General features: G+C 37.0%; 1 protein-coding gene across 1 annotated transcript in view; it reads right to left on the reverse strand.

Annotated features, from left to right (window-relative positions):
• The window catches only part of FBN2 (fibrillin 2), a 180,174-nt gene that overhangs the window by 112,251 nt on the left and 51,028 nt on the right, over positions 1-16,895 (reverse strand). Inside the window, exons 7-8 of the mRNA XM_050912702.1 lie at positions 12,199-12,324; positions 1,894-2,019 (exon numbers count right to left, since the gene is read on the reverse strand). Coding sequence (XP_050768659.1) covers positions 1,894-2,019; positions 12,199-12,324 — 252 coding nt within the window. The remainder of the gene's footprint in view (positions 1-1,893; positions 2,020-12,198; positions 12,325-16,895) is intronic.

A 16,895-nucleotide genomic window follows, 5' to 3' on the forward strand; every position in this document is an offset into this window, starting at 1 on the left:
AACCCAAACCCCATAATACCCCAAAACACACCCAAAAACTATCTGAGGTGATCAGCACCAACGCATTCCACATTTGGTTTACTGCAGGATCCCATATTTGCAGTGACAGTCTTGCATTAATCCAACATGCAGTCTTAAAGTCTGCTCAAGCTAAGAGGAAATACGGATGATACAAAATATACAAAGCAATACAAATAGAAACTAGATAGAAATATATAAAAAGCCTACTATGGCAAAAATCAAGACATTTCATGTAACAACAGCAACATCAGTAAATTCATTTCATGAATTTTTCCTTGGTGTAGATGTATCTGACTGAAGAAATGCTATCTAGTCTGCTCTGCTCAGTAGACTGAATACAACAGTATTTTTAGTAGTGCCATGTGAAAACTACTCCATATAAATATGTCAGTGTTTATTGTATTCTAGTTCCTTCAAGGACACATCCTAGATCTTTTATTGTCACACTCCTGAATGCTGACTAGGAGAAAAGCTCAATGAATTTGGAAAGACATGATACTAATTACAGTAACTGAACACATCCTGATATTTTGGTTAAAAGCAAATATTTATCTTAAACTGGGAAGAATAAAATCATTTGTATTAATAAGGATTACATTCTTCACTTTTCTCCTAAGTAAAGGAGAAATTATACTTGTAGACTATACAAATTATACTCCAATACTATAAACATTTGAGAACACAAGAACTTTCAGACACATTTTCATTTAAGAGAAGGAGACTCTGTGACATAAGGGCCTGCTTTAGCAGACAAGGGCATATGATTTGTGTGCAATTGGTTTTGGGAGCCAACTTTAGAAACCAGATTGTAAAACATGCCAAAACCCATAGAAATTTTGATCATATTGGAAACCATAGGTTCTCAGTATTCCTGAGGCCAGCCACAATATATTTGAAGTTTGGCACTCCTCAGATGAACCTGGATAATAAAAGCTGGCTACACTGTGCAAAAAATTATCCATGTGAAATCACTTGTAGGTCTTGTGTTGCTACTGGCTTACATAATTTATCTGTAATTCAAAAATCCCTTCAGAATTCCCATCCCTTTCCCAACATGAGAACAAAGTGCTTTGAGGTGTCTGAAGTAAGAAGAACCACACAAGATCTAGAAAAGACACTGTTATTAGCAATTGTTAATGTTTTTTACACATGGTATGCAGTATTTTTAGTTAATTCATCAGAATGGTTTATACCATATATTTGACATGTGCAGGTGTATAAAAGAAATTACCACATGTGAAAATAAGCATACATCTTTTTTATAATAAATAGGTTTTAAATAAATTGTCCTGTAAAAGCTGCAATCTACTGAAATCTAATATTTGGTTTCTTTTATTATCTGTTCCAACCAAATCAATGGCACCTCAGCATACACTATATAATGTCTTCTGAGTTTATATATGTGCCTTGCATTGGTCTCTAAAGGTTAAATTAAGCTATGTGAGATGGAACTTGATATACCAAGTAAGGATAAACGTTTGCTCCTTTAGAACCAAGCTAAGCTTTTGGTTTCATCAGATGCAGGTTAGAGAAACAAATATTAATATTTCCTATGTTTGCCTAGAAAACAGAGAGCTATTAATTGCTTTTTTCCTAAGAAGATCCAGATCTCAGGCAGTTCTCAGGCTACAATACAGTCGACACAGAGGGATCTACTATCTACATAAAGATGGTTGCAGTGGCAATCATCATCAGAGGAGGATGTTATGAATTTTAAGTAGCTGGATCAGAGATACTAGTGACTTAGCATACAGTGAGGTCCTGGGGCCGAGGGGAGTGCTAGATGGTTGGGACAGAAGCTCTGCTGCTGCTGTGTATAAATTGCCTTAATAACCTTGAGAGCTCTAAAAGCCTACAGGGTGGAATACCTACCAACACAGCGGGAGCCATCCGCAGATGTGACATAACCCCGTGGGCAGATGCAGAAATAACCTCCCACAGTGTTAGAGCATTCACCGCCTTCACAGATTCCTGGGATGATGCTGCATTCATCAATATCTACCCAAAAAGGAAAGGACATAGGATAATTAGCAGAGCACTTGAACATATTGTATTAAAAAGAAGGAAAGAGAGCTTTTCTGAAATTAAGTTATTACTCAACTCAGATTGAATAACATATTGCTAGTGTTTGCATACTACAAGTAATTTTGTTTGCCACCTAATGAAGGCTTTCCTTATACATTCAAGGGGTGCACCACTTCAGGTTGCAGAGTATGTGAGAGCAGTCTGGGATTTCCTCTAAATGACACATACTGAGTGCCATCTCTAGGTAGCACACAACAGCTACAATGCAATACCAAAATACACATCCTGCTTTTGAGCTGAAGGAAGGAGGATGGTACACTAGCCAAGCATGACAGCTCTGGGCTTCTGTGACCACAGAAATATTGTTCATCAAATCTGACTGCTTTCTGGCCTTCTAATACTCCAACTGTAAGCAAGAATTTTGGCCAAGCTCTTCAAATGCGTTGCATTTTTACTTTTTTTCAGATATTTTTAATCCATTCAAATGTTTCTGCTAACTACAAGCGGTGGTCTCATCTGAACACTGAAACAATTTTGTATGTAAATACATATAAAGTGAGATGCCATCAAGCTGACAAGTGAGTTGCTGTATGTAACAAGGGGCTGCTAGGGCACTTGGCACCAGGCCTGAGAGCACCATGTGCTGTCCCAGAACAAACTGGAAGCAAAATGAGGAGCTGAGGCAATGAGAAGCAACAGGAGGAAGCAGTCTGAGTGTATTGTTAGAGATGTGAAGCACAGCAGAGCAAACTGGAATGGAAGAAATACAAGCAGGAAGAACAGCATGAGAGTAAAGACTATGTCATACTCATTTATACAAATAAGCCATTTTAAGTAACCACTTCATGCTACAACTGTGACAATCTTTAGACATATGAATATTTTTAGGGTCATTTTAGTAACCTAATTTTGCTTTTAAGTGACCTCTGTACATTAGCTTTTCAACTGGCTTTCAGTGAATGTGAACTGTGGCCCAGGTTTAACATGGGAGGCATTCTGAGAAAACATGAGAAAACATGTGCCAACTTTCTAACTAGCTTGAGATGAGTTGTTTTCTGGTTGGAATGATATGATACCACGGGTTTTGCATGGCTTGATACCAAAGGTAGTCATAGGTACAAGACTTTGGCTTAACTTGTTTGTAAAAATCTGGATGCACTATTAATTTAAATTAGCTTTCATACTGTGAAATAAAAATCAAAACAAAAAAGTCAGACTGTTGAACCCAGACTGTCTCATGTCAAATAATGCAGGAGAAGCATCAGAAAGAGCATATGACAGAAATTATCTTGTGATGACACTGTGAAGGTCTTCACGATCCTTGTAAGAAAGCCTTGGGATCCCACAGAGCATTCCTTGCACTTTTACACAGACCTATCATTTCCTTGGACCTGTTACTCTAGAAATTCTCTTGAGATGAATGACTATTTGAGAAATAAACTTTAGCAGGTGTTATTTCTTAGGAGGCTTTTATGTGATGAATACTTTGCTCCCTCCCTTGCTACATTCTCCACGCTGAAAACTCGAAGAAAAGGAAGAGTGCCAAAAAGATCTGGCATACACAGGGACTATATTAAAAAGGTAACTCCCCGCTGTGGGAAGGTCCACACATGAAAAACTCCCTTTAGATATGAATCTACAGAGGACATTCAAGTACTGAAAGGAAAATTAAGTTTTGCCACAAGGCCGCTAAGAATGTGACAACTGTTCTGTGTAAAGTGAAGGTATGAATAAAACATGCCCTCTCCCACTGGCATGTCATTTGGAGTGTCACTGTAGAAAAAACAATTTATCTTACAGGTAACGTCTTCAAACTTCCTAGCTAGTCTATACGTATAAGTATCCTGTGGCCTTCGTTGTTTATTTCACGCTATGAAGCAGAATCAGAGGAAGTGAAAATTTTGTCTTTTTAATAAGGTTATTTAAGCATTTCAGAGGATGCAATAAGTTTAAATTTTACATTAAAATAGTTATGAAATGATGACAACTATTCCCCTGTTTTAGACATCTGCTCAAGTATGTACAAAAGAAAGTGTCATTTTTGCTAAATCAAAACACTTCTTAGAAATAGTGTTTTCACTTAAGACTTCATAGTCACCCACTGCAGAGATTCCAGAGTTCCAAATGATGATATAAATCAAAACCAAATAATTCCCCAGGAAATCTCTGAAATCTTGCATTAATTTACTATATTAAAGACAATATATATAATGTGGTGAACTGCTTACCATCTGATTTAATCCAATGAAATGAAACCATGTGTGTAAATCAAAACAGAACCGGAACCGGCTGCATGCCTCGCTGAGATCTTTCATGCAGTATAGGTCTTTCACAACCCATAAGTCTTTTAAACATGAATACTGTCTTCTGTATACATACACAGTCTGAAACATGATGTCAGAAAGACAGGCAAGAAAATTGGACAAAATGAGGACTCTGCAGGAAGAACTTACTTTTTCTGGAAAGTGACACCTTCCTGATGGCAGAGTCACTGGATACTCATGCAAGAAAACTCCCTTATTTTACCATCCCTTGAAGCACACCTTCAATCTCAAGGAAATACCACACTACCCTTTTTCATCACTGCCATAGTGGTTCCAAAAATAAATTGCAAGACAAATTCCAAAGTTCAGAGGGACTCAAACTTCGATAAAGATATCAACAGCATGGTGATCACAATTTACCAGCGTGGAAATACTGTCTGAAGATGCAAATGCTGTTGACCTGAACAGGATGGCACAAAGCTGGTAGCAACTGCCACCAGTGATATGTGAGCAAGTTAAATTTAAGAATCTCTGTGCTAGGAACTAGTTACATACCATTTTCAAAATATCTATTTCTATCAGTCACTGTCTTAAGAGAGTGGGTCTTAAATCTTGTAGGTTTCATAGCTTTTTTTTTTTTTTGATAACTGAGGTACAACAGCAGCGACTATACATAAGAAAAAAAACACAAGAAAAATGAATCTATAAAAATCTGACTACTAAAACCAGCAGGCACTTGAAAACTGAAAGTTTCCCCTTCATTGTCACTCTGTTTGGCACAGGTACCTGCTGCTTTAAAGGCAGTAATATTATTTACAAGAATACAACACCTGATCCTCTACCAAAGGAAACTAAATTCCAAACTAGTTGGTCACACAGTACAAAGCCTACTGAGGTAATGAGTAGATGGAGTTTGTAACGCTGGCAAGTGAAAGACATAGGAAGGAAGTAGTTAGCCACTTCTGCAAAGCTGCAGAACGTAGACCATCCTTCTCACCTGGCTACATGCACAGGAGTTTAACACTGTCTAGGGCTCTTGTCCAAGAATGACAGGGAGCTGGGAAGGGAGGAAGTACCTTCCTGAAATCTGGGCAGTGACCAGAGTGGAAGGAAGACTCCACAGTCTTCTTCATGTGGAGAGAAAAACATTTTTTTAACCAATTAACACAGAGAACCCTTGTGGAAGAATACTTTTCTTACTGGAGCAGTTCCAAGTCAGTGGATTTTCTGTTTCACTAGTTTTTGAGCTAAATCTCTGTCTCTCCTTCCCCCTCCCTGGTTCTTGCATGTGCAATTCTTTCAACAAGATCTCTGTTACCACTGACTGGAAATTCTGAGACTATACCTCAGGAAGAGCTATTTTTAGGATGGCTGATTGAAACAGTTACTCAATTTCCTCCCTTCCCCCCTCCAAAATACATAAATTAATGGTCTCAGGGAAAATGCTCCAAAGATAGTAAGAGGAGATGCTGTCTTAACGGTAAAAAAGACTGGTGGCGTGAATGGCTGCGGTTCCAATGTTGCACACGAGATGTCAAAGCCCATCTCAATGTGAGAACCAATTTAAATGTGTGGCATAAACTTTGCAGGTGTGAGTATAAATGGGTGAACTTCTGCCAAAAAAACCCAGCCTAGCTACCTGTCATCCAGAATTCATGACTTTTACTGCTCCAGTAAGCACGATTTTATGAATAACTGAATTAAAAGTACCAGAAAAGGGGCTCTCAACTGCTGAGTTCCGAAAAAGGGTTCCTTGAAAATAGTTTTAGTCTATAGTAATACCTGGTAGTATCAAATCTGAGTAACATATAGTGTAATGAAATTATACATTAAAGCAGGAAAACCAGAAATAGAACTGTTTCTTTTAAAAGGTTCTTTGCATTTTGGTGCCATGTTTTAAAAAAAAAGGAGTTAGCCTGTGTCATATAGTCCTAGCCCTTTGATGTCAATAGTACAGCAACATACCTTTTTTGAAGAGCATCAGAGGCATCCCACCTCCTAGAGTACCTTTGACTGTAAAAGGTGTCATAACTAACTACATTTAGTCAAGGAGTATGATGTATTTTAAATTTGAGAAGAGTAAGTGGAACACATTTATTAGATCCTTGAAGTACTAATAAGTAGGAGTCCAGCTCTTATGTAAACCAGCAAGCACAACTGAAAGCTTATTTCTCCTCTCAGTTTATCTATATACAATTCATCTCTGAACAACCTATAGATGCAAATTCCATTAATTCTGGAAGATAACGTCCTAAAAATTAACAGAATTTCATTCCTAAAAAGACAATGAAAACTCAATATATTGCAGATCAAAACTTTTAGGCCAAAAAAGAGAACAGTTTGGGGTTTTCTTTTGTTTAGTTAAGACATCACACTAGTGCTCCGGATATCTGAAATTTGGTACAACTCCTGTAATGGTCTTTTCCAAATTTTTTCAGCTCTGTGCCCATTCCTTGAATCCTTCCATGACTTGCCCAGAAGTGGAAGGAGTTGTCCTGACTACTGTGGAAAGTCTATAAATCAGGAATACAGAAAAGCTTATAAATAAAATCAGTAACGTTGAACCCTGAGCTGGATTAATTTTAAAGGTCCTATTTTCCCAAATAGCCTAAGCTACCTAGTTACTTTTCTACACATGAGGGTATACACACACAGCTACACAAACAAGTTGTTCTCATGTGCTTTGGAAACGCTTTAAACCCTCTTTACTGATATACAATTGCCATTAATTTCTGAAAGGTCAGTATTAGTAAACTTTAATCTGAGGCTCAAAATAAATCCTATAAGCCGAATATATGCCTTCTTACTAATTTTTTTAAAAAAAGAAATGCAGGAATATAATGCAAGGAAATAGCCTAGCAAAGCAACGTTTGTTGCTTAGCATAGTTCTAGCTAAACACAGTCTAGTTGGCATACAAAGCACAACATGAACATTCCTACTTACTCTAACAATAGCTATTGTTTCCAGGAGGAACAACAGGAGAAAAAACCCTAACCCACAAAATACATCTGGATCTTTAAGGGCAAAGGATATAGCAGGGGGTCTCAAATCCCTCCTTCTTAAGTAGAAGACTTGCTGTTAAATAAAGAAGGTCTGAACAGCTAGTGTAAGATTCCAGCCTCTGCCTCTGAACATTGGATCCTTGCCTGGTTACTGACTCCAACTTGGATTTTGTCCTTCGTAGCCAGCAAGTAATATTTGATCTGGTTTTCCATACTTAAAGAAGGGAAAGGAGCAAGCAGAATACTCCATACTACATCACTCTATATAATGTTTTAAAGAAAAACTTCATTAAAACAATGCAGTTTCTATTAAATAATTTCTCTGTAACACAGGTTCTAACTCATAGGAGACCAATTCCTTATATCCTTCGCAACGGCCCAATCCATATATATAAACGATGTAACTTCACTCAAATGGCCAGTCCCACTAACTGAAAGTGTAATTGTTTGAAGAACTGGCTATAGTTTTATCCTATAAATCTCACACTGACAGATTATGAACTCTCAAAGCCTTTACTAAAAAACAAAAAAGCCTGAATAAAACTATGGCTTGGCTTTCATTCTCTGCTCCATTCTTGGAATAACGTAAGCATGGTACTATGCTGGTATAATTTTGGCATGACCACCTTGGCTGTGAAGCATAGGGAAATGGACAAGTAACAGTTTCATTACGTTTTTTTTCCCAGAAAAAATGGTACAAACTGGGCACTGCAGATTGTTATCTGCACAATTCCCTGTGGGGAATTATGTGACTAGGGATGCTAGTGGGGAAGCTGTGACCAGGGACTAATTAGTACCTAACTTCTGCCACAGATAGAAGTGGCAGGGGCTTACAAGAAACAAAGCCAGAGCATATGACCTGTTCTGCAGTAGGCTGCCAACAAAGCAGGAAATGAAACCCCATTGATTACTGAACTATGAAATAACAGCAAATATTTCAGACTGCAGCCAATGTTTCACTTCTATTATGCATGGTCCCATAAACATCACAGATTTTTAAGCAGATATGTGTTAAAAATACATTCACTTTTTCCTGTGGATACTATCAGGGAGAACTGTTGAATAACATTTTTAACAATTAAAGCAGAGCTTTAGATAGGTTAAAGAAGTAGAATGCAAAGAATGCTTTAATTACTGTTTTCAGAAGGAAGGAAACCTATCACTGAATAAGTTCTTCTTTTGGCATCAAAGCTGGAGTGCAGATGCCAGGCAGAAACATAACATATACAAAATGAGCTCCATTTTTTGGATCTCTATGAAAACATCTATTTGATGTATTTTAACTGCATCCTTGCCTGAGAGGAGGTATCAGGCCTCCTTCACATGGAGCTCTTCTAGGGTTAACAGCACTAAAGCATGAGCACTGCCATGGGCAGATTACAGACATCATCAGAACAGGGACTTCATTTATTGAACTGAGACATTAGTCCCTCATAACAGATATCCAAATGCTGTCTTTCCTCTGATGATATATTTATCACATTAGAAATGCCTTTTTTTAGGACTAACACCTCAACAGCTGGCTTGGTCAAAAGCACTATTGCCTGGCTCCTGCTGTATAAGTCTTATGGAATAGCAGTAAATACACCATGATTGAGAGAATCAAAAAACCAAGTGCACTTCTAATGAACAAGGATAAGTCACTATTCATCAAAAACTGTAAAAGTTACTCTCTAACATTAAAGTAATCATTGCATTTAATACTATAAAAAGTTCTAAACAGTCTCAAGCTGAAAGAGTTGTGTCAAAATAAAGAGGTAATTCAAAGAATACCAATCTGAATAAAAGTCTTCCAATGAAATGTCTTGCAACTGACAACACAAATCCAAGATGATTAACAACAAAGCATACATTTCTAATCTATACATTGCCTACACAATCAAATACACTACACATTTGTTTAGCAATTACAGCTGGTTTTGCTTCAGCTTTGAAATGATGAGTTTATTATAGTTCCAACATTTTCAAATCCACTCTTTCAAGTGAGGGATCACAGTCACATTTTGGAAAACATTCAAATCTGCACATTTTTTTTCTGATAGTTGTTTATATTTAATGGCGTAATTACAAGAAAATGTTTCTGAATTTTCTGTACGTTATGTTGTGATGCTCAGTAAACTTAAGCCTGAATTCCACCAAAAGATAAACTGTATGCCAGAATTTTTCAAAATCATGATAACTGTACTTATTGTTTGATATCCCACATACCACAAAATGATGGTAAAAATAGTCAGTTATGCAAAGAAAATTGCAAACAGTAGATGCTTATTCACTTCCTAAATGTTGTGTAACCATTGCAGAAGCACATTGCTTAGAAGCTAATGATAGCATCAAGATACTAACAAAATTAATCATGTCAGGTATATGTCAGATTTAAGGTGGGCATAGGCAGCTGTTAAGTTCATTGTGCCTGTGCTCTGAGCTGGTAGGATACAAGTTAGCTCTGGTGCCCAAGTTACATATCCACATCAGTACAACACCATGTCTGACCTGCTGGTAGTGCCAGACATTGTTATATAAACTTAGTCATAAACTAAGTTGCATGTAATTGTTAATGATATCTGCCAATTTACCTTTCCAAATTATTAGAGTCCATTATCAGAAAAAAGCAAGTAGTGTTGGATTACTCCTGTACATCTTCATACTTTGTGTTCTGATTCATCTATTACTAACGCCCCCACACCCCTCGCCACTACTACTCAATAAGGAAATAAAATTACAATTTTAAGAGCCAGTGATTGAGCGGCAGGCAATTCCAACAGCAGCCGGGTTTTTTGCAGTTAGCAATGAATGGAAAGGGATGCTTCATCCTTTGGGCTTCTTTCCACATAGGTGGAGAGGAGAAAAAAGCCAAGTAAGGGGTCACAAGGTGATAAGCATAATGTCCTTTTCTAAAAACAGCAGAAGCGGTGGATATGTGGTCTCAGTTACCTCCTTTCCACTTCTTCCAATGTGGACAAGCCCAAAGGAGGGCTCTTGTGAAGGGAAAACAAAGCACTCTGCCCTCTTCCTTTTATTCTAATTCCAATTCTCCTTCCTATATGCTGATGCCTCACTGAGGGCCTACAAATCTCTTGTATCCTACCTAGCCACTCCTTCCTGTTCACCTCCCTGGCAAGAAATAATCCCACTCCCTCCTGCCTGTGGTTACATTCCCATTCTGTCTCCCACAAAAAATGAAAGATTTTACTAGGATGTGCTGCCTGCTTTATGCTTAGCCCTGTTCCTCACAGGTTGCCAAGCAGCACAGGGTAGATGAAACGCCTTGGATTTAATTCTCCCAAGGAAAGTGGCTCTGATTACACATTTCCCTTTCAGTCATCTTCTTTTGTGGGGTTCCTCACCCCACTTGGTGCCTTCTGATTTCTCCCTAGATCCTGCAGAAGGCTGTGGAGACGGTGCCATACTGTTCTATTGCTCTACACAACTCTTCTACTGTTCTACTGTCTTCAGGGTATGGAGAGATTCTTTTTCCCAGTGTCTCAGCAAGGCTCCTGGTGTTCTCTTACTTCTAAAATGGTTCAAATGGACCTGCTTTCCCTGTGAACGTGATTGCTCCCTGCAGAGCCCTAAACCTCTGGGCGTATGCTGGATACCTATCAGCACACTCTTGTATACAGTTAGGTAGATATACATGTGCACATGCACATACACAAGCTGCTTCTATTTCTCCTCAACTGTAGTAAAAAAAAGCTCTATTTCTATGGTTGCAGCTCTATTTCTTGCAAACTGTTTCTTGGAAGGGTTTAACAAGATATAGCCAGGTTTTCCCCTAGAAAAACTCCTTGTGGAATATCATTGTGTACTGAGCAGAAATTGAAACTAGTCAACATAAAAAAACAGAAGAAGGTGGAGGACAGGACCAGAGAAAAATACCTTTGGATATTTTTTTTACTTACTCTTTGGTATTACTTGCAACAACACCAGATGCAACACTTTCACTTATAACATGATTTTCAAACTGATTGTATTACTTAATTTTTCTGCGAATTCTGTATTGTAGGCAAAGCTAAGGAAAACTCCAAGACGACTTCCAAAATTGGCTACAAACCGTGTATTTGTTTGCAACTGATTACTGAGTATAATGTAATTTGGTAACATATGTAAATTGCCACCTAATCACATGCCAAAGCCTTGAACAAGCAGTTATCTGTGTAACTTGAACGTGAAGATACCCACTGGTTGGGATGAAGTTTGAGAGCTTCTGAGGCATGGCAAATTCACTCAAATCAGTGAAGTCTTCATCAAGCCCACAAAAACTCAGCAATTTTCTATCGCATCACCTTAAACTACACAGAATTGCTGCTCTTAATTGTATCAACATGTTTACTGAATAAACATGGTCTATGTTTATTAAACTACGCTTATTAAACATGGTCTATTTGGTTTTTCATCTAAAAAAGGACATTTGCTATGTGTTTTTACTTACCCAGGCTCTTCAACACAAACTGTACATAGCAGTAATTTCTTACATCCATTACCAAACCTGCCACATTTGCTTTTCACGCTGTAGTCAGCAGGAAAATACCTACCTGTACTAGAATATTTTGGACATTTTTGAGAAAACAAACAAAATCCTAATAACTCACTGGCAGCTATATGCTGCTCACAGATGCAGTCTTATCAACAGTTCTAAACTTTGAAACAGGATAAACACTGTCTTTGCCCACAGGAGTCAGACAGAAAAAAACATCTAATGCAAAATATGAACAGCAAAGTAGAAACAGACAATGCTGTGAAGAAGAAAGAAAAAGCACAGTACAATGATGTTATGTCTGTTCAGACCAGACACTGCAACTATTCAGAACCTTTTCTTTCATTACTAAAGTGCTCTAATGTTTTACTTAACCACTTTTTAGTTATGTTCTCTGACAACACCACTTACCATCACATTTTTGAGTTGCCTCATTCTGTTTGTGACCAACAGGACACTTGCACTCATATGAACCTACTGTATTAATGCAGTTTCCTCCTTGGCAGACTCCAGGGATAGCCTGGCATTCATCAACATCTACAAAGACAAAAAAGAAGGATTACTTGACATAAGATACAAAATTTCATCATGGCTTTTGCTGATAGACAGAGAGCTCTGAAATTATTCTTAAAAATAACCACAGCAAACCCCAGCACATTTCTCCACTTCAGGACCAATATAAGATATGCCAATAACAGCAGTAACGTGACTCAGACCTTCATGTGTGTTGTATTCAATTCCATGTAAGCTCAAAATGTATTACGTTTATTGACTTATGACTTACATAGCTTTAAATATTTAAGACGTGTACTTAAGTCAAATCTGTACAACTTACAGTTGGTGTCCCATGCCCTCAGATTGTTCCTTATATATGGCCATTACAAAATGCAGATTCCTATTTTGAAAGATCTTTACCTGTACTTACGGACTACCCTCCTGTCCACCTTAACTAGATATGATAATTCTTGTAGGATATTCCTTCTGGACAGAAGTCAAACTACTCAAGTCAACAGAAAATAGGTGCTATTCAGCCAGGATAAGTTGTATGGCAAATGATCTGCATAACTTTATTTACTGATGTAATAAGTAGGACTAGAATTTCATAGATTTCTTTAGGCTAGACTGTCAATGTTAAATAAATGTTCTTAGAAAATATATTGCCATTTTCGCTTTACATCTTACTTTCAGCAACTTCCTGTTGTATTTTATCATGTGCTACTTCCAGTTCAAATTATGTTGGGTTTTTTGTTCCCCACTCTTATTTGTTTATACATAAAACATCCCGTATTTCTGTAGGTTTTTATACAAAACTATCACATGACTCAATGTGTAAGTGCAAATGGGCAGTTAAAGTAATACCAAGGATCACAGAGGCCTCTATGAAATAACCAGTGCTAAAGCAGACTGAAATTCTTTGTACACAAGGAAAGGGAGAACAGGCTCTAGACTAGTGCATGATATACATACTATACGTGCGTATTTAGCTTCTCAGCAGATCTTTTTAAAAGTTCAGTTAATCTATAGCTATCAGAGTTCAGAATTAAGCAACCATACCAATTCCTTCACAACAAAATTTCACATGCATCCAAATGTTCATAGAGGAGAGAAGGCTTGGAAGTTTTATTCCAAAACCTGCAGAAGCTCATCTGTGAGATTTCAGGTAATATTTCTTGTCAAACAGCTTGCCCTTTCACAGAAGAGGCAAAAATCAAGTGATTTTGTTAGTTCTGCACACTGAATGTGAAACAGAAATAAAATGTCCTTTGCAGGTTGTAGAAAAGGTAGCCACACAGCTTCCAAAGAGTTTCTTCTGTGCAGAGGTCAATTTCATACTATTTCCTTGTCTTGGATTACAATTAAGTATGGAATTCAATTATAGAGTTAAAGCAATACACAGCCTATTTTAAAAAAACACAATTTTATTTCACTCCTTTCTCCATTATGATTAAAATACCTATTTAAGATTACTGTATTTTTAAAGCATTTAGGAAAAATATTTTTCATCTTTTTTCTCCAGATTTTTCATTAGTGCCAAATAAACAAAGGCTTTTAACCATTACGGTATTTTCCATTTTCAGTCACTTTTCCTGTTAGCTTGCATGCATTATTAAACGAAGCAGCTGGTAAACTTTATTTAAGATGCAGAAGAAAGCACCTATTTCCTCTTCACCTTCATGTTCTTTTTCTTTCTCTCTACCTTTTCCCTTCCACAACCAGCTCTTTGCCACTACGAATGTAAAGAATAGCGAGACACAGATGAGGTAGGACAAACATATTAATAGTAGAATACAGTACTTCTTTTCAGGAGGATGTTCATTATCTCGAAGCCCTTACAAGACACTGAAATTCCACCTGAGTTTGTGGATTATACTTCCTCAGCTTTTCTTACTCCTGGTGTTTGTGCTATAGATAAAACCTATGATATATTCCTTGTTCATTCACCCACTTTTTCATTTAGGCAGGTATAATTGCTCATAGTCAAGGAAGAAGGCAATTTTTTTTTTTTTTTTTAACCACTGGACTTGGTTTTTTGTGGGTTTTTTTTAACCACTGGATGCCAGCATTTGCTGGAGCAGTTTGCATTTACTTCCTGAATCTGTGCTGACTTAGTCAGCACAGTACCATGTCCAAATGCAAGAGTTAAGATTGTAAATGGATTAAGGACTTCATTAGAGGCATAAACTTTCTGCAAGCATTTGTCTTCCAAATAACTAGTGCTTGGTGCAATCTAGTTTACCTGGAAAGCAAACTTTTCATCTCTGAAGTATTTTAAGGAATTTGAACATGATTTAGCAACATCTAGACAGAAGATGGGTTCCATCATTTATTCACACCCAGCCCACCCAGTAGCTCCCTACTGAGTAAAACTAATACGGTGTTTGTCTTTTGACCCTTGGGCCTCAAAATGCATTCATCACACGCAGTATGCCTGTGCCTTTTGTCATTTATTAATGCTTATTTAAATTAAGCCAACTGTGTCAGCAGATCAGTGGTTAAAAATAACCACTGAGTATCTTTTACAGTTTTGTAAGTCAAGATGTCAAGTAACAGTAAATTAATGGCAGTAGCAGCAGGAAATGAATACTTTACAGAAAGAGAAAAGGTATCACTGAAGCCTTGAAGTGAACAAAATTTTAAGATCTATTGATTCCATTCATTTCTTTCAATTCCAATCCTATGGTTTTAAAAGGATAAATAAATGTCAAGCTCCGCTGAAGTCTGAAAAGCCGATCCCAATTATGCAACACAGTGCAGTGCTTGTCCAGTGAAGAAAACACAAATGGTATCACTATGAAAGGTGAGATCCTGCAAATCTTTGAATCACATGCACTATCTTGCTTTTCTGTGCTAATATCAATCTTAATTTGTGAGGACTTATATGTTAACTATTCTAAGTCATATTTAAATGTAAAGAGAATAAGTATCTTCAACTTCAATGTTAGCTTAAAAACATATATACACACTACAAGCCTGATGATTTTTTTGGTCAGTACCACCTTTTGATGAAACCTCAAGTTTGTTTTAATATATCATTATAGTGTTTTGGAACTGAAAAAAGTCAGAAAGGACAAAAGTATTTTTCTTAAAAGGGCATATTTTATTAATTGCTTCCTAAATGCCATTTTAAGATATATTTTTTCTGAAAATACAACAAATTTGAAATGAAGTATATTTTTATTAACTTTTTTATATCTTTGACAGTCAGGCTAAGCCACACAGGAGTTTTAGCATTATTAATTATCCATTTACTCACGCTTTTAAACCCCAACCACATTAACACAATAAACTTTTTGCCACAAACAGACAATTAGATGAATAACTCTTTAGATACAGTTCTGTATACAGAGGTTCAATATGCTACAGATTAGGTAGAATGTTTCCATGTGTTCATAGGCTTGATAATATCTGGCAAGTGAAAAAAGGTTCTTTGCTTTTGTAGAGTTTTCTGTGCAAAATACCTGCGGGATTTGCACAGCTAAGTTTAAACATATACCTTTGAAAACACAGCTAAATCCAGCTTCCCCTTCCAATGAGTGGACTGTTTCTCAAAAAATCTGAAGTACCAAAAAGCTCAAGAAAAATAAATCCTCTCAGATTTTACACACAAATTTTGGAGAGTGCACTTTTTATTTACAATGGTAGTAACAACAATTACCCAAATAGAAATTTTCTCTTGAATTCTACCTATAATATGTATTGGGAGTTTCTTTGCAATGGATTTGGCATGTGGGAACTAAAAAGTAAACTAGTCGTCAATACAATGGAAAACTGTTGGTTCTTCCTCTGCATCCTAGATAATAGAAATACTACTATTACAAACATACAACAGAAATAATAGTAAGCTTTTTTTTCCCCTGTTTCAATACTTATTTTCATGACAGCAGGATGCGATCCTAGATGACACTGTTGATACTGTCAGTAAACCAGACACATAAATTCCAAACACTAGATTATCTAAAAATTACCATCTATCACTTTTCATTGTGAATTTGAACCTTCATGTGTCTTCTCTCTTTTGTCCAGTCCACACCTTTAATATTCAGTACACTATATTCCTACCGTAGAACAGATTTTTTGGGATATTATCTCCTGTAATGGCTATATATAATCAACAATGTCAGCAATGGCAGCAGGAAGAAGAACCTTCATATTTTCGAAAGCTATTCAGCCAGGACTATTTTTCCTTCCTTAGTGCAAAAAATTAACTGTCTGAAGGGAAAGGGTGTAGCTGCGAAATGGAGTGTTGAGGAATGCAGGGAGGAACTGAGAAAATGTCCAACACAGGATTTCTGCCATTATGCTATTCCTAAGGCCGTGTAGCAAAGGCAATAAAGTACTTTCAAGTGGAACATTTAAGTTCCTCCTGCCTGAATTCTTGGGAAGAGGGATGTCTGAACAGCTACAATTCCTGTTTAAGCAATGACTGAGTAGAAACTGTTGGGGGGCAGGGAACCAAAACTAAACAATTTGCATTTTGATTGGTTTTGCGTCTCTAATTTTTTAAAAGCTGTTCATGGTAATAATTAAATAACAATACTACCATAATGTCCTATACAAGCACGTTACTCAGAGAACATAATTAATCCTGAAAAGGTGCTAAAGAGCCA

This window comes from Gymnogyps californianus, chromosome Z (genome assembly GCF_018139145.2).
Source record: "Gymnogyps californianus isolate 813 chromosome Z, ASM1813914v2, whole genome shotgun sequence".
NCBI lineage: Eukaryota > Metazoa > Chordata > Aves > Accipitriformes > Cathartidae > Gymnogyps > Gymnogyps californianus.